We start from the raw sequence: 24,408 nt of genomic DNA, 5'->3' as shown, positions 1-24,408 counted from the left end.
CCTTCTAGGGGAGCATCGAATGTTTGTGTTTTTCCTTAAACTAATATAACCATTGGAGATGAAGTTGCAGATACCTTCTTTTAGAGCCTCTATACTTGCCAGAGATAGCAATTTGTCAATATAGACATCTCCAACTTTGGTTCAGAAATAACCATGTTCACTTTTGAACATGCCCCAAAAATAAGATGAATCGGCATATCTGAATTTGAACCTGGCTGCTGTATTGAAAAAAGTAACCAATTCTTAACGTATGGGCCATGAGGATGGTGTTTTAACAGAAATCCCATCAGTATATTTAGCAAACTACTGGAAATGTTTTGCTGATGGCTGAAGCTTACATGAGGATTGTTCTTCTCCAGGAGCTCAGTTAATTTTTCTAATAGTGCAATAAGGAATTCTCTAGGCTTTCTTAGAACCCACGCTGGCTGTGCAATAAAGATTCTCAAGAAAACTCCTCCAACAGCAAGTTCACCCTCTGCTTCTCCAAACACCACAGCAAAATCTTCAGGCAACTTTAAAGAAAGAATCATAATCAAGTCACTTAATCCTTAGTCATACATGACACAAAAAATGCAAATCCCATTAAATAGTCATTAATATAATCAAATTATATACTTTTGTATAATCCCTTAATAAATTTCAAAAAAGGTACTTTGATTACTTACTTAAAAAGTGAATATTCCTAAATTTAAAACGTGACTTCCCAGGGGAATTCTTAAGTGTCTTAATGACAAAGTGTCTAACAGTTATCAAACTGACGCAGTAGGAATTAAAAAACAACAGCAAACTAAAAATACAATAAAATGTAGAATTCCTTCCTCTGAATAAAAGTATATTTTACCTTCCAATTTACATCAGGGTTATCTCGCTGATTTTTAAAGTGCCTTGGGGAAAAAAAAAGTGAGAGGGTAGAATATCAAACTTCAGTCACAAAATGCACATTCATCAATTGTTAGAATAAATATTAGAGAGGTGATGGACAAATGGGAAACATTTGTCCTTTTTGGCGATTTACCTGAAGGCGTTACTTACTCTAGCATCATTTCTCTAACTGTTGTAGACACTTTATCTCTGGAGCTATCATTCCAAATTAACTCAGGATTTTCATGAGTTCCTTCAAAAATATGTACAGCAGCTTCAGGGTTGTCTCTCATGGCATCCATGAAAACGCTTGGTAGAAATTTCATTAGCGTAATGCGGACCTACAGCAGGGGGGGTGAGAGAGAAAAGAGATCTACTGGTGTCGGATGTGTTCTGTATTTCTCTAGGATATGATACCTGTTGTATTTTGTGGTGTGGCTGATCTGGGCCGTAACTATTATCCAAAGTTCTGGAGTGGGAGAAGGGATCCACCCTAGTTTATGCAAGGGTAACTTTAACAAGACTTCCTACTTACCTATCCAGTTTCACTTCATCTCGGTCTCACATTTAAGATACCTGAAGAAATTCAATACTGCTGACGCATGTAGTGTCTAGGGCACACCTTGCTGGATCATGCCTTGCACATACTGTTCCTTCTTCCCAGAATACCTTTATTCTGGTATTCCAGGCCTGTCCCCCCAACCCTGCCCCATGCTCCCTGCCTTTGCAAACACATTTTTCTCATTTTTCTCACAAAGTGGCCTTTGTGTCTTTCAAGTCTTTTTTAGTGTATTTATTTTGCTATACTATGTTTTTATATTATACTGTGGCTTTTTCTGAAAAGGACTTAAAATGCAGCTTTAAAAATAATACAGGGGTGCCTGGCTGGCTCAGTTGGTAGAGCATGTACCTGTTGATCTCAGGGTCATAAGTTCGAGTCTCACATTGGGTGTAGTGATTACGTTAAAAAAAGCAGTAAAGGGGCGCCTGGGTGGCGCAGTCGGTTAAGCGTCCGACTTCAGCCAGGTCACGATCTCGCGGTCCGTGAGTTCGAGCCCCGCGTCAGGCTCTGGGCTGATGGCTCGGAGCCTGGAGCCTGTTTCCGATTCTGTGTCTCCCTCTCTCTCTGCCCCTCCCCCGTTCATGCTCTGTCTCTCTCTGTCCCAAAAATAAATAAAAAACGTTGAAAAAAAAAAAAAAGCAGTAAAAATAATACATCCAAAACACACACACACACACACACACACACACACACACACACACAAACTGAAAATTACACTGAGGCATTATAATAGAGGGAAAAGGAAGGTTGGGAAGTTTTCTGTTGAGGTCTTCACTTGGTTTTCTCTCCTTTATATCACTCAAGCCTGTGCTCAAACTCATCCTCTGGAAAGTTTCCCTGACCTGGTCTGTCTCACTCATTGCTTGTATTCTCAGGCCCTGGCATGAGAGTCAAAAACTTATTTGAATGAAGACTAATATAAAGCCAGCCACAAAGGAAATAAAATAATTTTCTATAATTGACAGTGATATACTACACATTCAATGTAGTAAATTTATACTACATATTTAGTTCTGAACTTGCTAGGCACCCAAGAACTAAAGGAAACTATCAGTTACATAATAGAGAACATCCACCAGGAATTATTTCACTTTTTTTTTTTTAAATGAATAAGTTTATTTTTAAAAATAAAATAAAAAGTAGATTTTTCAACTTACTAAATTTTAAGAAGTATCTATAGAACCAAATGTCTTGGCAATGCAGGATACTAATTGTCCTTCAATGTCTTTTATTTATTTTACTTTCTATAATTTATTTTTTTATAATTTACAACCAAGTTAGTCAGCATATGGTGTAAGAATTATTCCAGAGTAGATTCCTTAACGCCCCTTACCCATTTAGCCCATCCCCCCCTCCCACAATCCCTACAGCAACCCTGTTTGTTCTCTACATTTAAGAGTCTCTTATGTTTTGTCCCGTTTTTATATTACTTTTTATTCCTTTCCCTTATGTTCATCTGTTTTGTACCTTAAAGTCCTCATATGAGTGAAGTTATATGATATTTGTCTTTCTCTGACTAATTTCGCTTAGCATAATACCCTCCAGTTCCATCCACATAGTTGCAAATGGCAAGATTTCATTCTTTTTGATTCCTGAGTCATACTCCATTGTGTGCGCGCACACACACGTTATACATACATACCACACCTTCTTTATTCATCCATCGTTGGACATCTGGGCTCTTTCAATAATTTGGCTACTGTCAATGGCGCTGCTATAAAACACTGGAGTGCATGAGTTCCTTCAAAACAGCACACCTGTATCCCTTGGATAAATACCTAGTAGTGCAATTGCTGGGTCATAGAGTAGTTTTATTTTTAATTTTTTGAGAACTTCCATGCTCTTTTCCAGAGTGGCTGTACCAGTTTGCAATCCCACCAGTAGTCCAAGAGGGTACCCGTTTCTCTACATCCTCGCCAGCATATGTAGTCTCCTGATTTGTTCATTTTAGCCACTCTGACCAGTGTGAGGTGGTATGTAAGTGTGGCTTTGATTTGTATTTCCCTGATGAAGAGTGACATTGAGCATCGTTTCATGTGTCTGTTGGCCATCTGGATGTCTTCTTTGGAAAAGTGTCTATTCATGTCTTCTGCTCATTTCTTTACTGGATTATCTGTTTTTTGGGTGTTAAGTTTGATAAGTTCTTTATAGATTTTGGATACTAACCCTTTATCTGATAGGTTGTTTGCAAATATCTTCTTCTTCCGTCGGTTGCCTTTTAGTTTTGCTGATTATTTCTTTCACTGTGCAGAAGATTTTTATTTTGATGAGGTCCCAATAGTTCATTTTTGCTTTGGTTTCCCTTGCCTCCAGAGATGTGTTGAGTCAAGGTCAGAGAGGTTTTTGCCTGCTTTCTCCTTGAGGATTTTGATGGCTTCCTGTCTTACGTTTAGGTCTTTCATACATTTTGAGTTTATTTTTGTGTATGGTGTAAAAAAGTGGTCCAGGTTCATTCTTCTGCATGTCACTGTCCAGTTTTTCTAACACCACTGACTGAAGAGACTGTCTTTATTGCATTGGATATTCTTTCCTGCTTTGTCAAAGATTAATTGGCCATAAGTTTGTGGGTCCATTTCTGGGTTCTCTATTCTGTTCCATTGATCTGAGTGTCTGTTTTTGTGCCATATTTCACTCTTCTTGATCATGACAGAATTCAATTAGAAAGCAACTACTCACTGATATTAAACATGTAAGTAAAACAATTTCCGTAATGCAAATTCTTTGACTATAAGCCTTCAAAGTTATGTCCAAGTTACTTAGCTATTTGGCACACAAATTAGGGTTGGCACACAAAAGCCAAATTTGGCCTGCCACTGTTTTTGTATGTAAAGGTTTACTGAAACACTGACACAACCATTTACACAGTTACTATCTATGGCTGCTTTCCTGTTACAAGGGCACAGCTGAGGAGTATTTGTGAAAGAAATTGGATGACCCAAAAAGGATAAAATATTTTTTACGTGGTCCTTTATAGAAAAGTTTACTGGTCCCACCCCTACCTCACACCATGTACAAAAATTAATTCAAATGGATCTAGGATATAAATCCAAGAACTAAAACTATAAAACTCTAGTAGGAGGAAACACAGCCATAAATATTTATAACCTTGGAATAGGCAATGATTTCTTAGATATAAGATCAAAAGCACAAGCTACAGGGGGCACATGGATGGCTCAGCTGGTTAAGCAACTGAGTCCTGACTTCCATTCAGGTCATGATCTCATTCATGGTTATGAGTTTGAGCCCTGTGTCAGGCTCTGTGCTGGCAGCACGGGGACTCCTTGAGATTTTCTTCTCTCTCCCTCTCTCTCTGCTCTTTTCCCACTTGCTCACACACCCTCTTCTCTCTCAAAATAAATACACTTAAAAAAAAAAAAAGAGAGAGACTGGACTTTACCAAAATTGAAAACTTTTGTACTTCAACAAAAGGCACCATGAAGAAAAACAGAATGACATTCATGGAATAAGAGAATATTTGCATATCATATATCTGGTAAGGACTGCATTCACAATATATAAAGAACAATTATAACTCAATAGTAAAAAGACAAATGACCCAATTAAGGGATAAGCAAAAGATGTGAACCAACAGACATTTCTCTAAAAAAGATGTACAAACAGCCAATAAGCACATGAAAAGATACTAAACATCATTAGTCACCAGAGAAATGCAAATCAAAATCATGACATACCATTTCACACCCACTAGGATGGTTGTAATCAAAAAAGGTATCTAAAAACAAATGTTAGGGGCGCCTGGGTGGCTCAGTTGGTTAAGCGGCCGACTTCGGCTCAGGTCATGATCTCACGGTCCGTGAGTTCAAGCCCCACGTCGGGCTCTGTGCTGACAGCTCAGAGCCTGGAGCCTGTTTCAGATTCTGTGTCTCCCTCTCTCTGACCCTCCCCCGTTCATGCTCTGTCTCTGTCTCAAAAATAAATAAACGTTAAAAAAAAAAATTAAAAAAAAAATAAAAACAAACGTTAGATAAGATGTAGAGAAATGAGAACCCTCATAACTGCTGGTGGGAATGTAAAATGGTGCAGCCATTTTGGAAAACAGTTTGACAATTCCTAGAAAAATTAAATAAATGTTACCCTTTGATCCACAAATTCCACTCTCAGAGACATAAAAATACATACCCACATGAAAACTCCTACACAAATGTTCACAGTCACATTATTCAGAACAACCAAAAGGTAGGAACAATTCACGTCTATCAAGTGATACATGGAAAAGCAAAGTGGTATACCTATACGATGGAATATTATTTGGCAATAAAGTACTGATACTTGCAATAATGTTATAAATTTGAAAACATGCTAAGTGATAGAACCCAGTCACGAAAGAACACATATTGTCAGATTTCATTTACATGAAATGCAAATGCTCGAACAGACAAATCTAGAATTTAAGTTAGCAGTTGCCAGGTGCTAGGAAGAGTGACTGCTAAAGGCAACAGGTTTTCTTCCTGGGTTAATGAAAACTGACTGTGGTTACCCAATCTGTAAATATAATACAACCATTGAATTGTACACTTTACATGGGTGAACTGTATGGTATATCAATTCTATCTCAATAAAGCTGCTAACCAAAAGGGAAAAAAATTTACTGACCCCAGTTCTAAAATATCTTCCTGCAAATCATTCAATTAAGGAGATGTTACTTGTATTGTTCCCATACAAAAAGTTTAAGTATAAATATATTCACTTGATAAAATTTGTCCCTCATATGGTTGAATTTTTTTTTTAATGTTTATTCATTTTTGAGAGAGACAGAGTGTGACGGCTCAAACCCATGAACTATGAGATCATGACCTGAGCCAAAATTGGGTGTTCAACGGATCAAGCCACCCAGGAGCCCCTGTCCCTCATGTATTTCAAAGGTCAAAAGATACTGAACAGCTCAAAGTCAACTTCAGTATTTATTTTAAACACCTAAAATGTTATCTAAAACACTGTACTACACAACTCTAGCTTTAAGAAAGCTCAAGTATTAGGGGCGCCTGGCTGGCTCAGTAGGTGGAGCATGCATCTGCTGATCTCAGGGTAAGCCCCATCTTGGGTACAGAGATTACTTAAAAATAAAATCTTAAAATTAATTACTTAATTAATTTAAAAAGAGGGTGCTTTGGTGGCTCAGTCAGTTAAGTGTCCGACTCTTGATTTCAGCTCAGGTCATGACCTCACAGTTTGGTTTGTGAGTTTGAGCCCCACATTGGGCTCTGTGCTGATGGCACGAAGCCTGCTTGGGATTCTTGTCTCCCTCTTTCTCTGCCCCTCCTTCCCCTGCTTGTGCGCCCTCTCTCAAAAGTAAATAAACACTAAAAAAAGATTCTCTCTCTCCCTCCACTCCTCCCCCCCGTGAGCATGCTCTTTCTCTCTCAAAACAAATTAACTACCAATACTCATACTTTTGTGGGCCCTTTCAATAGACATCCAAATGTAATCCCCCTCAGTTCATCAACCCTTGTGATGACAGACTATTAACTTTATTCCCAAAGTGAAGCTGTTTCAGGCCCTGTGACACATTCTCAACATCTAGAGAGGAGACCAAACACACACACACAACACACACACTAAATCCAGATTACTTCACTGATGCAAAATCAGACTCCGGAAGTGAGGGCTCAGGAGCCTTTATTTCAAGACACATTTCACTGAGGTGCTGCTTCATGGGCTGGCATAGACAACGCTTCAGTGAGCACTACTTCTTTTCAAACTAAGTTAATAATAGAAGAAGACTGACTACACCTATGTCTGGACAAATTCTATTCAGAAGTACTGTTTTAACAGGTTCCTGCTCTACAAACTGGACCATGATTCCAAAAATCATCTGGTCACCTCCAGACTGTGGATGAAAAGATCTCCCTGCAGAGTGGAGAGGCTGTTACACTCACATGCCTGTATGGACTTACTTCCTGAGGGCTGTGTATCCTTACTAACACAGATGTGGTGGAGTGGGTAAGAACATAGATCACCATCTCCCCTTCACTAGCTACTGCTACACAGACCAATCCTGACAGTGTCAAAGTCTAACTTAATTATCTTGTCATAACTTACATATACTTTTGTTCTTTCTTCAAGGAAGTTAAACAGTTTATCACCATAATCCAACACACTCTTAAGACTTCTAATTTCCAATTCAGACTTCTCCAACTGTAACTCTTCTCAAAGTAGTAATACAGAGCAACAATTCCAAGTATGCCAATCCTCCAACTTTCATATCAAATCATATCCTCATCTTCAACGTCATACTTTGGTACTTCATGAAATCGGTATCAACGTAACAGATTTAACAATCAATTTCTTTCTAAAGACCCATTTTGTGCTCACCTTTGGACCTATTAGTTTGTCTGCGGTCATTTTAGCAAAAAGTTCTGCTGTTTGGGCTCGAACCTGTGGATGTGTTGAATTGCAGAACATATCTAATAAGTAAATCAAAGCTCCTATGAAGGAAAAAAAAAGATTAGCATTTATACTATAAAGAATAGGACTTGTCTGATTAGTTGAACTCATTTTCAACTTCATTTCAACTTAATGCAGTTTGATTTTTTTTTTTTTTTAATTGTAAGCCCTCCAAAGCATTCTTCTAGTTTATCAGACTACACATAACAGTTCAAAATAAGCTTCATCATCACTGAGCAGGACTAGATGAGAAAGCCCTCATACAGTACCTTTTGCCATTGCTTCTTTGATTATTTTTGTACTTGAGGTCAAAGCATAAAGAGTTTCCAGAACAAGCTGACGACCTGCAGGGTAAGAGACATTTCAAGGAATGCATTATCATCACATTAGCTGACATTTATTGGGCATCAATTCTGTGCCAGGCACTGACCCAAGTGTTCTACAGAAGGTATCATACTTAAATCTCCACAATAATCAGTGACTTCAAACAATGTAAAATTACACTGAATGAAGAATGTTACAGAATTCATAGTTTGAAAGTGTAATTTTTTATTTTTATCTCATTTAATCTTACAGGTAAAGTAGCTGACACCTAGAAATCTCAGCCTACTCTGCTGTCATTTCTATTTTGGACTTAATTATCTGTCTTCCACTGTTTACTAAGGGACTTTAAATACATGAAATGTTTACTTAGCCTCCCTCTGTCCCCTCCAAAGACTTGTTTTCCTTTGAAACTATGTTTAAACAGGGGTGCATTTTCAATGATGTATTGTTGCTTCTCTTAGGAACCCCCTTCTGAATGTTTGTTCTCCTGTATGTGAACACAGCCCAGCCCAGTGACCAGCTTTTATTGTTGCTTCAGTGTCAGCCTCATCCTTTGCAGCCTCCACCCTCCTTGCCAGCTCTTTACACCCCTTTGGGCACCTGTCTATCCTTGCTATTGGACTCTAGGAGAGTGAAATCTAATAGCCCCTAGAGTCAAAAAGCAATAAAAAAAAAAGAAAAACCGACTACAAATAACCTGCAAATGACTTTCAAAAGCTGTCATTTTAGAGAACTATTTCAAATGTCATTTATTAAAGAAAACAAAATTATTCAATCGAAATTCGACTCCATTCGAGTCACTGCATATAAAAGAAACACCTAAAGTGTGCAAGATACCAAGGCATCCATTAAATGAATGAGACAGGCTCTTGCTCTCACAGAGGAAGACAGGTATGAGCCAAGAGTGACATGGGTTCCAAGAGGCTGGCAAAGAACTGAGTAATGTTCTGTTAGTGGTGATGTTGGAGTCATAGTGCAATGGTCTTTGAAAAGCAGTCTCAAGGTTGATTCAAGCACAAATACACACAATGTTAGACAACGGCACAATTTAAGAGGAGCCTATATTAGTGCAGGCTGTGTTGAAGAAATAAGATAGGTATATTTTTAAAAACTAATCTCATACAGGAATGCAGGACTGAACTCTAAGCTGAAAACAATTTTCATCTTAAGCACTTTTTTCCTGTCATCCAAGACCAATGATGTTTCTTTATAAACCGTGCGTCAATTCTCAATTACTTACATATATATCATCCTCAGAAAACTGAAAAGCCCAGTTATTTTTCTTTACTTTTTGACCTCTCTCACCTCCAACTTTCGAAATGGAAAATACAAAACAGTTTTATTTTTTATGTATAACATAGTTAGGAAGACAACTTTAATATAAAAAATACCACTTAAGAGATTCCAAAGTAAACATGGCTGTGTTTTGTCAGAAGTTTTATATTATCTATGTAACTGCTCCCTCTACAGGTTGGCCATGCTGTGGTTTTCAAAATTCCATTCATGAATATATGTACATACTTGATGGCAATGAATGTAGAAGAGCCAATAAATTGGACAAAACCATTGATTCAGCAATATTGTTGACACAATCTTGGTTAGATGTCACTATATTCACAACCTGAAAATTAAATCAACAGGATATTAAGAGTTTGGGAAATAATTTTGGACCTAAATCAAATTAAGTCAGACCTAAATAAATTTGAGGCTTCACAAAAGTGAAAAAAATGTTTAGAGGACAAAATAGTTTATTTTCTTTTCCTGGTTATTTATTTTTTTGAAGAAGAGAGAGAGAGCACAAGCAGGGGAGGGGCAGAGAGAGAGAGAGAGAGAGAGAGAGAGAGAGAATCCCAAGCAGGCTCTGCAATGTCAGTGCAAAGCCCAATGCAGGGCTTGAACTCACAAACTGAGAAAATGACCTGAGCTGAGCTGAAATCAAGAGTCGGAGCCTTAACCGACTGAGCCACCCAGGTAACCTGCAAAATATTTTTTAACAGTTTGATTTTAAAAGAATGTCTTTATTACTTTGATCTTTTGAGAAATAACTTAAAATGTTAATGCTCGTATGTATATTATGTACTTTAGCTTCCTATTAATTTAGAAATAAATACTGAACAAAAGAAATATTTTAGCACCAATTCAAAATCTTGAGGTTATTAAGAAGTCTTTGATGCTATACTGGTTCATGCAATGTTTTCCAATCACAAAACTGGGGAGGGGAGTGGTTAGGAAGATAACAACCCTCACTAAATAAACATTAAAAAAAATTAAAAAAAAAAAACAAAGGATGAACTCTCAAGTCTAACTTTTATAGTAAAGATCAATTTTGCTTCACTTGAACCATGTGGTCAACCAACAATCTTAGATTTAATAATGTTCATTTAAAAAGTTACAAGGTACATGGAGGAATTAAGTAGAGGAACATGCTTAAGATTTTTTGACCAATTCAACTTGTATTATTTTATTAAAAATCTTTAAACCAAAATGCAATCTAAGAACACGTTTTACAAATAATTTAGAAACTGCTCATAAACCTGTTACAGCAGTATTCTTTACAAATTGTGTTACAAAATGATCCTGGGAGGGACGCCTGGGTGGCTCACTCGGTTAAGCATCCGACTTCAGCTCAGGTCACGATCTCGAGGTCTGTGAATTCGAGCCCCGCGTTGGGCTCTGGGCTGATGGCTCAGAACCTGGAGCCTGCTTCCGATTCTGTGTCTCCCTCTCTCTCTGCCCCTCCCCTGTTCATGCTCTGTCTCTCTCTGTCCCAAAAATAAATAAACGTTAAAAAAAAAAAAAAAATGTTAATTAAAAAAAAAAAATGATCCTGGGAGCTTACTCTGGGTTGCCTAGACCATAAGCCCCCTACAGCTAGGGATTTCCTGCTTCTCCCAGAGGAAAAGGCTGCACCAGGCTTCCCATGGGACCAGTTCTTTGACTCTCCTAAAGGAGGGGTTTCCAAGTTCTCTTGGACCTCCAAGCCTCATAGGTTCTGGGCAACTGGCTTTCCTAACCAGCTCCTGTAAAGAGTGTTAACACCCCAGTTGTTTGTCTGTAACCCTCACTGAAAAGGCTGCTTTTGTACTAATCCACAAAAAGGGATAGCAACTGAAGGGAAGGGGCGGGGGGGGGGGTGGGTGGGATCTGTCCTCTGAACACAAACCTACAGTGTGTAGCCAGCAATATGCCCTGGTCTCTGGGGACACTGGGAGATCAAGGAAACCCTACCCCCTATTCTTGTCATCTGTGTCTTCCAAGCTTCTCCAGTAAAGCCCATTCCTTAACCCACACTGCATGACACTATACAATGCATCCCAAGTTCTGATGCATGACAGACAATGACCACACAGGGAAGCACCTTGAGTAACACTGTGCAGTTTGCTCTTCAAAATGAATACGCTAATTCAAATTTTAAGACCATATTTACTTGGCTTAATAAGCAAAATGAAAAAATAAAAACATAACACACATGGAAACTTCCAAATTCAGATGGTGATTAATTAAGGCCTAAACCACATACGGTACTGGTAGGAAAGGCAACATGCTTTAATATAAAATTCTTTTACCTCTAAAGCCAACTGCTGCACTTGACCAGCTCCATGGACTCGGAGAAGAGAAAATATTAACTTAAAGTGTCCAATGCATTCACTTTCAGAGCCTAGGGAATAAGAATAAAAATGTTTATCTTTTATTTCTAAGCAATGTTCTAAATGACAGACCTTCAGAAAGCCAATATACACTGTTGTTTACTGGCAATTCTAAGTCTCTGATCATCTTTCCTCAACATTTCTATCATTAAGTGAGTGAAGTTCCTCTAAGCAGCAGTAAATCTTAAGAGGCAAAGAATAAGACAGAATTTTTTAGGTTTGTTTTGTTTTCATTTCCATCCACACCCCTAGCCCTCAGGCTAAAAACAATATATCAAATATACACTCCAAATACAACTTTAAAAATAAGGGTGTAAGGTGGTATTTTTACTCTTTACCTCTAGATCTTATAGCTACCCCCTCTGCCTAATTATATTTTGGGAGTGTGTGACATCATTTGCCTTTTAGTTTTTAGACTGAATTGGAACTCTGCTGGTTGAGGTGTCATAGACACCTGTATGCATATACAAAGGACTACTTGCGAAAATACATAAAACTGAATAGTATTTCTTCCGTTTCTCACCCACCTCAAACCCCAACCCCATATACTTACTACCATCTTGTTGTTAACAGAACAAAAACATTAAACATTAAAATTTTGTTCAGTGTATTTTTCCTTTTACTATATGGTAGTAAGAACACATATGGTGTAATCTGTAATTTTTTGAGACTTCAGAAGAAAATTCACTACGTCTCCTTGAATTAAAAGAGTCTGAAAATATTCCATTAATAGGTTGCTTTTAAATTCATTTTCAAATCACTGTATCATCATAATATATACTGAAAAGAGCAAAAGAGTACCTGAAAGTTAATAATAAAAATTAATAAAAAGGATTTGGGGTCTTCAAGTAACTTACGTTGAATCTGTATTGTTTTAGGTTTTATATTCCGTATCTGTTATCAAAGTTAGAAAACGCTTTCAGATTTTCACGCATGCATCTCCCTGGAGTCAGGCAAGACATTTTTGGAAATGTCCTCTTAAGGTCATTTAAGAATGAAAACTCTCACTTTTTTATTTCAATTTTTATATACCAAAAGCTTCAGTCAGTTTCTCAAAACTATGTGTCAGGTAGCAGAAAAGGCAAATTAGATCACCTAATTAATAAATCTAATTTAAGCACTTATATGTCAACTTATGTCATCAATGTGAAATTTTACACCATCAAAGTTATTCTACCTTTTCAACTCATTAAGACTTATTTTCTCTTAGAGATATGAATACTTCTAAACATGATGCCTTGACCTCTCTTTCCATCCTACTGTTTATAGGTAAAAATATGAGCTCAATTCTTGTTACGTTATACCAAGTAAACATTATAACCAAGTATACTATTTTGAGTTTCTCCGATAAAATTGGGAATTTTTAGGGCCCTTCTATTTTAAGGATCTTACTGATCAAGGGTATAGTCACACACCTGGATTATATTTTATGACATTTCTCAGAGCCTCCAAAGCCATTTCCACTCTTGGCAAGCGGTCTCCGTGTTGCTCTGACTCCACTTTTGCAGCATGTGTGATAGCCATGAATGTGTGGAGGTACTGGGCCTGGGAGCCTATATAATCCAAAAGACTTGCGGCAAATGCTTTTGGAACCTAAATTGAGTGGAGAAATGTTTACAAACACGTGTGCCCCCAGAAATAATCATTAAAAAACTCCAGAGCAACACCTTCCCCCACCCACCCTCCGGCAAAACCTTCAAGCTATGGAATGATTAAATTATACATACACATGAACATCTATGAATTGGGGGTTGTGGGGACAACACCCAGTTGCATTAGAAAGTGTTTTAGGGCGCCTGGGTGGCTCAGGCAGTTAAGCATCTGACTCCTGATTTCAGCTCAGGTCATGATCTTACAATTCATGAGATCAAGCCCCACATCAGGCTCCGCAATGATAGCAAGGAGCCTGCTTGGGATTCTCTCTCCCTCCCTCTCTGCTCCTCTCCTGCTTGCAGTGTGCACACTCTTTTCTCAAAATAAACAAACTTAAAAAAAAAAAGTGTCCTTTAACTTTTGTCCTAATACATTAGAGAGCTAATATACTCCCATTAGGATCTTAGTATAACAATTCTGAATTAGAGTATCTCTTCCCTTTACAAATCAAAGTAATTGGTAGTACAATATGTAACTTCTATAGTTTGGTTATATTTTTATATTTTAAAAAATATATACTTAGAATATCAATTCAAGGGACAGTTTTCAAAGAGACTTCACAAATAAATGAACTAATTCTGCTTAACAGCTGTTTATATATATTATCGTGATAAAAAATATATATTATGGTTTAGTAAATTCCTTTTTTTTCCAAGCACAAACTTTAAAAGTCTCCCTTCTTCCCTCCTTACATGGCAACCAACCACAAAATCCTCCTTGTCACTTTCCAAAAAAGTAACTTGTGCTGTCATTGTGACACTCACTTGCTTCTCAAAGTGATTAGGGATCACCACAAGAAATGACATGGTTTGACCTCATTTTCTAAAAAATCTCTTTGCTTTCCATGGGTATTTCCTTATTGTCCTCTAATAATTGGCCAGAGAAGTACTTCTAGCTGGTGGATGATGGAGTGAATGTGTAAATGACCTTGCACTTCCAGGAGAGACTAGTAAGTTGAAGGCATATGCACATGACACAGCTGGGAAGCATTATGCATAAAATACAAAAAATAGCTGGACAAGGAATAACTTCTCATTCATGAATCCACAAAAATCAAATTCTTCAACATGCAAAATAAAGAGGCCTGTAATGGTACCCCGTCACATACCCAGGTTAGTATGAAGCATTAGGCAAGGGACAGGTATTTATTATTTCTGAATACCACACCGGGAAGTGAATAAACTAGCAGCTTTCAATAACAAATGACTGAAGGTATCACACGAAACTAAAAGCACAGAGCTTACCTCTAGTTGGAAAGTAGGGACTTCATTATACACCCTAACAAAAATCTCCCCTACAATAAGTTCTTTGGCATGATCGCTATAGACAAATTCTGATCCATAAGTTTTGTCACAATCACCCTTTTTAAAAAAGAAAACAAGCTGTTAGTTGTAAATCAAAATCATTACTGTCTGGCTTACAAATCTAACCGTATTCAATTTAATAACAGATAAATAGCTTAAAAGATCCATTCCTTTTCTAGAGGAAAAACATGGTAGGAAACCAATCATAGCACTCAATACAATATTAATGTTTATAATAATATGAACTCTGAAATAGGCATGGAGTTATATTATTTTTTAGTTCAAAGATTAATACTATAACCCATTTTAAGATTTCAAAAGATCACAGAAGTCAGCCAATGAAGTGTCTTAGAGCTACTGTTTATAAAGCAAGTATACGACACTTGGTTCTTCTCATTCCACTCAGCAGACATTTGACCTAGTCAGCTATAGAGTGATGGAGCTCAGAAATGAACACATTTGGACTGGCCTTTAAAAAGTAACACGCTGAATGAAAGTGCTAGAAAACAGAGTCTCTGAATAAAAAAAAGACAGGGTACTGTTACAGAGATTGCCAAACAGAAGAGTTTCCATTTAAGGAAAAGGAAGAAGACAGAAAAGAGGAATGGGAGAGAAACAGTCCCAATGAAGATTCAGGTTGAAATTACACAGAATTTAAGTTGGACTGAAATCATATGTAAAAGTATACAATAAATTGTGAAGTATTAAAGAGAAGATGCTATTATGTCCCTTCTGGTAAAAGGAGAGATGTATAAAAACGTGAGATCTATTCTCCCCAGCTCTGCAATTTTCAAAAGACTTCTATCTATGTAGAGTTCTGAGTGACTAATGAAATGAGTTAAATAGTTCAGGACATAACAGTGGTGTTTATTGCATAATAACTTCTAAACACACAGACATAACTGTCTGCTAACTCATCAAGTCTCAACGATCTAATATGTGGATTATACAAGCCTTATCCTTATTGGGCACAGTACAGTCTTTTGGGGTTTTTTGTTTGTTTTTTCATAGCTTAAAAGATTCTCCACCAGAAGATGGCAAGACAAGAGAAATCATTCAATTCTGATACCAGAAAGCAACTCTGATATACTCAAAAAAGAGGCTGAAGAGAAGAGTGCTTTTAGGTAGAAAAATTCGTTACAATGGGAAGCAGCTACATGTAAACTAAACAGTAACAACCACAAATACAAATGTATCATTAAATACAAGAACACTGTTCTTACATGGAGCACATATTAGGTGGCAAAAACCTATAGGCTTGATTAACACCAAATGGAGACACAATAAATACGTTTCTGTTTTGTCAGTACTAAGTTATGTTTCCAGAGAATATTTATAAAAGTTACCCAAGAAATTTATGAAACAATAACATACTTTTTTAATCATGTTTTCTTGTTGGGATTCAAGAAATTCAAGTAGTTCTGCTCTTGTAGAATTGTTCCATATCAAATAGGGGCTCTCTGTGTTGCTGTTAAGCATCTTCAGAATCTAGGGCACAGAATATTACTATTTTGTAACATTTGGAAAAAAATAATTCAACTTATCATTTACTGAAACTGCTGATCACATGCCAAGCACTGTAACAAGTGCCTTAGATACAATGGACCTCAATAATTCTAACAAGTTTGCTGATATCATCCATTTTGCAACTGAGAAAAATCAAAGCTGAGAGTAATCCAGGGATTTGTCCCAGGTCACACAGGCCTTAAGTGGGGAAACTAGGACACAAATTGGAGTCGGTATGACTTCACATCGTAACATTTGCTCTGCTATGGTGAAAATTACATGAGATAGTAGTGTTGAAACATTTAATAAACAGTAAACATGAGCTTAAAAAGAATCATACCATACTGCCTTTACATAAACAAATCAGAAAACAAAATCTGTCTTTCTGAAGTATACTGCTATGAAGGGAAATAAAACTGAGGAGCAGAGAGTCACTTTAGATTTCCTTGGCCAAACCCGGACTCAAGGCTGCATGAAGCAGTTTTGAAGACACAGCTTCTGACTGCTTAGCCATCCAGTGTGCTTTCCCACTGTTTATTTAGCTCTCCTCGATTAGCAGTGTTATAGAAAGACTTGAGACTCTCTAATACAAACTTCTTAATTCTACATTTACAGAGCTCTATACTAGGAGGAGAGTAGCAGGTTATAACCTTCCTCTTATACAAAGCCATCTAACCTGTTTTTAAAACATTAACTACTAGTTAAATAAAATGATTGAAAAAATACATTCTTAGGAAAATTATCAAACTTTGAGAAATGGCAGTTTAAAATAGGCATTTTGAAAAATCCACATGGAGTTTAGGCCAAGATTCTGAAATGCTACTTTTCTCCCCCCACCACCCCACCCGACAGTTTATCAACAACCTGTCAGCATTTCTGGAAAGAATGTTTTCAATCAGCAAAATGCATCATGTATACTTTGCATAGAGAAAGTACAAACATCAGGAGCAGTATCTAAAGCTCTTCCCTCTTGCTCAGAGGGCACTGAAAAGCAATGGTCTACACTAAAAAAAGAATCAGGTTGAATTAAAAAACAAATGTTTAATAAATTCTAAGAATACTTTACATTTGGAACACTGAGGACTTTTTCCCTTACAAAAGTACTGGATGATCATCAGAGAAAACATAAAAATAGCCTATAATTCAGCCATTCAGGGAGAAGTACAGTTAGCATCCACCCATTTAATACCAAAAATGGGATTTTTAGCCTTTTCACTTAAAATACTTTACACATCTTTTTTTTTTTTAATTTTTTTTTTATATTTATTTATTTTTTGAGACACAGAGAGAGTCAGAGCACAAGTTGGGGAGGGGTAGAGAGAGAAGGAGACACAGAATCCGAAGCAGACCCCAGGCTCCGAGCTGTCAGCACAGAGCCTGACGCGGGGCTCGAACTCACAAACAATGAGATCATGACCTGAGCCGAAGTCAGACGCTCAACCGGCTGAGCCACCCAGGTGCCCCTAAACATGTTTTAATGTCTTTAAATGTACCTTTAAGGTTTCATAGTATCTTAGTGGGTTTTTATACTTTAATGCTACATTCTTAGATTGTTTCTCAATGATCCTCACAAAAGAGGCCAAAGAGGTTGGGAGAGCTGTCAAAGTCATGCTTGACTTTTGTCACGAATCCATGTATGTGTATGTATTTATTAGCTTTTAGGATTTCAACTCTGAGTGTAAATAAGTTCGAGCTTGTAAAACCAGACTCTGGGTCTCCTAACTCCCAGTTCTGTGCCCAGTGTGAGAAACACCATTCCAGGTTCACACTCTTGTCCTGTCTCTTCATGACTCAAGGTTGGGAAGAATTATGGTGGGCTCCAGAGCAGAGAAACCTGAAGTTAATCTACCCTTGCAGAAAGGGTGGACTTGCACAACTGTTACCAACACATCAATCCACAATAAACTGAATTTCCTGGCTGAGAGAACAAAGGTGAACAGTTTCAATTTTTAGATTTCCTACAGCAATAAACATTGCTGTGTTCCCCTCCTATTTAAAGGATCTTGCAATATTCATCAAAACCCAGGCTATCTCTGAAGCACGTACCTCAGTAGCACTAACTACAGCAAGTTTTCTAGCAACATAGGGTGTCAGCATGCCAGCTAAACTTTTTCTTATGGTTGGATTTTCTGGGGTCGCTTGTTCTTCAGGCAGGTATCCTCCAAGGCGACTCAGAGCACGGACACTCAATTTAGCAAGGCTGTTGGCTACTTCCTGTTACAAAAAATATTAATACATTGAAGTAGGTATGTCATCTTACATAGGTAACACGGTGCCTTTATAAAATCAAAACTGTATGGACCGTATTTAAGGCGCAGAAAGGAAATTCCCAACACTGATGTCAGAGAGTTCATGCATTAGAATGTACTCTTCCATTTACACAAAAGAACATTAGAATATACATACTCAGTTATAACCATTACACCATCTTATAGATAACTGGAAGAAGTACATTTGGGGGTAGGGTGGGGAGTACAGTAGAGGTAGGCAGACTTGCCTGCTAGAGGAACACACTAACAACGTGAGTAATGAAGGTGAGTGACTAAAAAAGGAGACAGAAAAAGTATTCAAGGAAATGAGGTTAAGTATTCAAGTGCCTGGGGAGCTAGCCCCAACTGCACCATTGTATTTCTCTGTGATATACAACCATAATTTTGCAATCATAAAAATGATTCTAGGTAATAGAAAAGATTAAGTTATGTGCAGTATATGCTACTATAAATTCCCTCCCCTTGAATCCTCATAGCATAAATGGTTAAGATAAAATAAGTTCTGGGACTTTAAGAGCTATAAATTTAGTTATCCAGAAAAACAATTCATGTCTGGGGCTCTGTATAGCTAGACCTTTGCTTTGCATTATTCAGCATTAACCTATGGTTTGGGTTTAAATTCAAGACTAAAGCAGTGTGAAGGTTACCTGCTGATTTGTTTCTTCGCTTTTCTGAATGCCACTCTCTTCTAGCGTGTAGTCATAATTAAATAGATAACCAAGCAGATGCCACAAAATTCCAGCCTGAAATAGGTGTGTCTGTAGCCAGAAATCAACAGCAAAGGAACTGACACATTCTACTCCAAGAGCGGCCACCCGTGGAATACTCTGAGAGATTAAGAATAATGAAATTAAAAAAAAAAAAAAGCTCCGAAGAGAAATTGGTTATGAATGTACGTCAAGCTAGCCATCTTACTGCGCAAAATGTTCACCTCTCTTGTATTTTCAATTCCAATTTAAATCTGAATCCAATATCCTTTAAAGTCTAAAATTAAAAGTGACCCTGTGATAAGACACTGAACTGTTTTCGAGGCCAGTGCTCAAAGATTCGGAAATATAGTTTTCTCCATTTTTTGTATTCTAATTTTTAAAAATAGTGATAAGGCATTACAACTCACATGCTAGGGTCTTAACTGTATCAGAAATATCTTTAGTGCAGGTGTATGGATTTACTTCTTTATATCAGAGTTTGTATTCTTATTAAACACTTCAAAGGACATCATGTAAATATACTTAAGAGATTTTCATCAGATTTATTAACTCTAGATAACTTAGTCCAGGATCGGCACCCCAATCCTATTCAATTCCAACAGAACTCACTCCATCCAGTTATCTAAGAAAGCTCTCTCTCCTTCCCAGTCACCTACTTCACCTACCCTAGTTTGAGGCTAACTATTTTGCCTCAAACTAGGCAAACTGCCTAGTTTGCCTCAGCAGTACAGGATTTGGAGGAAATATTAACTTCTCAGCAACCCAAAGCCCTTCCCACCAGTGACTTGATTGTTACATGGTCCTTTACTTGCATTAGATTCATTTACTCTAGTCTCTCATTTCTTCTCTGCCTCTCTTCCAATGTTCAGATGAGACCCACTTCCCTTTACATGTCACTTTAGTCTTATTTCTTATGGGCCACCATAGGAACTAAAGTCTCCATTTACACCAAGGGTTCTGTGAAAAATGATTTTAGAGATCCAAATAATGCACATAAAAACAATTTTGGGAAAACAGCTTATGTAAAATTGGGGACTGGCTACGTGACAAGAACACCCATTGCCTACTGCATCTAGAAAGCATTAAAGATGAACTCTACCTTGCCAAAATATAGCACCCGACAGAGATCCTTGATGATGCCAGGCATTTCCGTGATCTTCTCTCGGCATTCTTCAAACTGAGCGGCCACACTGTAGCATTTGCTTATGTGTCCACACACCTGCATGCAACACAACAGAGCAAAAACAAAAACCAAAAAAAGGTTCACGTGCACATTCCTTACTTAAGACACCAGAAATCAAGTCAGCAGAGATTCATGAATAATGCTTAATGCTATGTATGATGCTCTAAATTTAAAAAGAACATTTCTACTGAATCACTAGTAATCCTGGCTAAGATTTCCTCTACACGCAGGGTGGGCAAACCAATGGCTACTGCAGTGCATGGGCCAAATTGGCCCTGGTTCATTTTTGTATGGCCAGGGAGCTAAGAATGGTTTTTACTTTTTCTCAAAAAGAGTTTAAGTGGGGTAGGGGCAGATAAAGAGGGGAGACAGAGAACCCCCAATCAGGCTCTGCACTGCCATATCGGCGCAGAGCCCGATATGGGGCTTGAACTCATGAACCATGAGATTATGACCTGAACCAAAACCAAGAGCTGGATGTGTAACTGACTGAGCCACCCAGGCACCCCAGTTTTACATTTTTAAAGGTTGTTAACACACACACACACACACACACACACACAAATATGCAAGAGAGACTGTAAATAGCCTGACAAAAATATTTATTTACTCTCTGGCCCTTTATAAACAGATGTCTGCCAACCTCCGGTTAAGGTATTTTTGTCCAACTTATTAACATTGCAGAACTAATAATTCTACTTATTTACCACACTTCAAAATAAAGTATGAAACTAAAAAGCTTGTACTCATTTAAGTGTTTATATTTATTTTTGAGAGAGAGAGAGAGAGAGAGAGAGAGAGAATCAGATGTGAATGGGGGAGGGGCTGAGAGAGAAGGGGACACAGAATCTGAAGCAGGCTCTGGGGTCTGAGCTGTTAGCACAGACCCTAACATGGGGCTCAAACCCACCAACCACGAGATCATGACCTGAGCCGAAGTAAGATGCTTAATCAACTAAGCCACCACCCAGGCACCCTGTACTTGTTTGTTTTATATTCTAAAATTTGCTGGCATAAAAAGGACCACACAAAAAGATGCATTCTACAATGATCTTAATGAATTCCTGATGGATTTTTCTCTCAACAAGTTCAATTATAACCTTAACAGAAAAAAACCAAACTATAGTGATGGATTGTTATATCTAAGATGACAAATGTTAGGTGAACCTGTGGTAATCATTTCACAGTATATGTAAATCAAAGCATCATGCAATGTGCCTTAAATTAATACAATGATGTATGCCAACTGCTTCTCAATACAACTGGAAAAACATGACTAGAGATGGGAGAGGGAGGTAGAGAAGGAACTTACGGAAGGGGCAGATGATAAGTGAAAAAAGAATGGCAAAATGACAAATGTTTGTAAGTGGATGGTGGGGATATAAGAGTTCATCATACTATTCTCTAAGGAAAAAAAAAAAATCAAGCCACTAGAGTCCACGTGATTTAGTGTAGTACTTAAGTGTGATAAAGAAACCAATAGCCTCAGTATCACCTGAGAATTTGTTAAAAGCATATTCAGTCCTCTACCCCAGAACCACTGAATCAGAAACTATGGGCAGAAGCCCAAGTAGGGGTCAGCCACCCACATTTTCATGAGCCCTCCAAGTGATTCTCATAGAAGTTCAAGTTTCAATTACTACTGGTGTAGTGTAACTGTCTTGGAACCACACATTTTAGCCTCACCTGTACTGACATGTCACTTGGTTTACTAGAACGATTCAAGACAGCCACACAGCGACTAAATGCCTCCTGTAACACCTGAAGAGAAAGAAGTTATCCATTAATTCCCCATTTTGACTCGAAGTCTGAAAAGTCTTTTCTGGTAGGAATAAAATATTAACAACCTTTTAATGTTAGATACTTGGTAAATAAATGTTTGCTCAATTAACATTTGTTAAACAAGTAAAAGATCCCTAGAAGTTTTTTGTTTTTTTTTTAACATTCCCAATAAGCTATTTTGTGAGCAGTTAAGGTTATCAATTTTGAATCAAATACTTTCCAATTCACATTATGAAATAAAGCTCCATTTCTACCTTTAATTTTAATGCTAGAATATGGAGAACATGTTATTTGGTGGAATAAATTAAGGTAAGAAATTCCATCAATTGTACTTGTACTTGGTGAATTCTCTATTGCCAAAAGTCATACAATGTGCCTCAACTAGCTTGAAGAGAAAGAAGGACAGAGGTCATCCCATATTACCTCAATTCCATTCTCCCTCCTGAGCTCTTCAGCATTGAGGGCTGAGCAGTTGACAGTATGGAAAGCTAGCTCTGTAGCAGCAGGCAACAATGGTGATTCTTTTGAGAACAGGAGGTCATCTGAAGTTTCCATTGTTATAGTCCTAATTAGCATGGGATATCCTGCATATTTATAAGGCTGTAAATCTGAAATAATCAAAAGTTAGTGTTGGGAAAACAGTAAGCAAAACAAAAATTGATTGTCATAGTTTTAAGTTAATTCTGACACTATGTTCAATTGTGTTCCCTTAAAAAAAATGACAAAATATTTAACATCTTAAATGTCTCCTAATTCTAGTTCATAAAAAGAAATTAAACCTAGTATAAATCCCTTGGATCTTTCCTTTTCTAGCATACTTGTTTGGCTGATTTCTCTAAAATTTTTCTGCCCCCAAAAAGATTATTTTCTGGTAGATTAAACTTTACTAAACTTAAGTATGTAGTGGTTTTGATCCTTTGCAAAATATCTACTGTCTGCATTGTCCACGGAATCTGTGTAACTTTTCATGTGACCACAGACAGCACAGACAGATCAGGACCCCACACCAGAACTTATTTATAAATCCCCTTTGGGAAAAGTGGGAGGTGCAGCCTGAAAAAACATTATGACCTTGATAATAAACCAATGGTGAGCCACAAGTGCAACTCTAATATAGTTATTAGCCATTAAAATGTAACCAATGGTTTGAAAATGACTTGTACAGTCATTTTGATTAGTGGTAAATGCCATATAACTAAATGCTTTACAAATGTGTTCTGTTCATTTCATATGCAAAAGTGAATTAGTCCCTGCTCTCAAACTGCTAGATCCCCATGCTGTCCCATGTAATGCTAAAACTGCAATCCCACTTGTCTTCAATTACCCAACAGTCCTGCTTATCTCAAATCCCCACTGTCCTCTCTTCCTTCTCTCCCAACATCATCCTACAGAGCAAATGGGTCTCTTACTCTTGGCTTCAAGCCAAGTTCAGTTCCAAAGCCAAAGGACACCTGCAGTCTTGAAACTAACTTCCCATCCCCAACAAAGCCTTTAAAGTTTTCACTTTCCTGGCTTTCTGGTTATTGTTAACAGCAAATGGCACTGCAAACATGCTGGGAATTCCCAATAACCTTGTACTGTGAAATCATACCTATTTCTTCTACAATCATGGTCTGCAAACTATCCCATAGGATCAGAGGGTTTTGAGAGCTACCATAGGAAATGAGAAGTATGAGAAAAGTATATGATCACACGAAACGTTTCTATTGGTTTTAAAGACCAGACCATTCTTTAGAAGCTTTTAAAGTTATGAACAGGCACAAAAAGCTAACGTCCTTCCAGAAGGAGTAACAAAAACTTGCTGGAAATGCAAAATACTAAAAAACATAGGTAAGAAGTGGAAAGTATAAAAACAAACAACATTTTGGCCCTTCCAATAGAAAACTAGTCTTTTACTCTAAAATGTAATTCTAAGAATCTTATGCAATAACTCTAAATCTATTAAAATATACTGTAGAAACAAGTAACATGGTAGATATCAGCTGGAAGGTAAATTAGAATTTGAAAATAACACATGCCTTACCTTCTTTATGACGGTTGAAGAGGATGCTCTGTGTTTTCAAAATTAAAATTATGTTCTCTGGATCTGGCCCATCCACTATTTTTGCTGATTTGGTACATAAAAATTCATATGCTTTATTTACTTTTTCAAACATATCCTGTATATGACCAAACATAATTAACTTTTAGTGTGGAAGATC

At 37.4% G+C, this 24,408-nt stretch overlaps 1 protein-coding gene across 4 annotated transcripts in view; it reads right to left on the bottom strand.

Annotated features, from left to right (window-relative positions):
• Nucleotides 1-24,408, bottom strand: part of DNAJC13 (DnaJ heat shock protein family (Hsp40) member C13) — a 127,923-nt gene that overhangs the window by 14,938 nt on the left and 88,577 nt on the right. For all 4 annotated transcript variants that reach the window (XR_009261770.1, XR_009261771.1, XM_058729902.1 and 1 more), the window contains 16 exons: nt 24,231-24,366; nt 22,631-22,815; nt 22,112-22,186; nt 20,342-20,461; nt 19,180-19,359; nt 18,309-18,476; nt 16,131-16,244; nt 14,697-14,813; nt 13,215-13,392; nt 11,719-11,810; nt 9,674-9,773; nt 8,098-8,172; nt 7,757-7,869; nt 1,033-1,202; nt 842-884; nt 339-512 (listed from right to left, as the gene is read on the bottom strand). Coding sequence is in view for 2 of the 4 variants with exons in the window: in XM_058729902.1 (XP_058585885.1) it covers nt 339-512; nt 842-884; nt 1,033-1,202; nt 7,757-7,869; nt 8,098-8,172; nt 9,674-9,773; nt 11,719-11,810; nt 13,215-13,392; nt 14,697-14,813; nt 16,131-16,244; nt 18,309-18,476; nt 19,180-19,359; nt 20,342-20,461; nt 22,112-22,186; nt 22,631-22,815; nt 24,231-24,366 (2,040 nt within the window). In the remaining 2 variants the exon portion in view is untranslated. The remainder of the gene's footprint in view (nt 1-338; nt 513-841; nt 885-1,032; nt 1,203-7,756; nt 7,870-8,097; nt 8,173-9,673; nt 9,774-11,718; nt 11,811-13,214; nt 13,393-14,696; nt 14,814-16,130; nt 16,245-18,308; nt 18,477-19,179; nt 19,360-20,341; nt 20,462-22,111; nt 22,187-22,630; nt 22,816-24,230; nt 24,367-24,408) is intronic.

This window comes from Neofelis nebulosa, chromosome 5 (assembly GCF_028018385.1).
Source record: "Neofelis nebulosa isolate mNeoNeb1 chromosome 5, mNeoNeb1.pri, whole genome shotgun sequence".
Lineage (NCBI taxonomy): Eukaryota > Metazoa > Chordata > Mammalia > Carnivora > Felidae > Neofelis > Neofelis nebulosa.
Note: the sequence above shows the minus strand (reverse complement) of the source record. Positions and strands in the feature narration are given on the sequence as shown.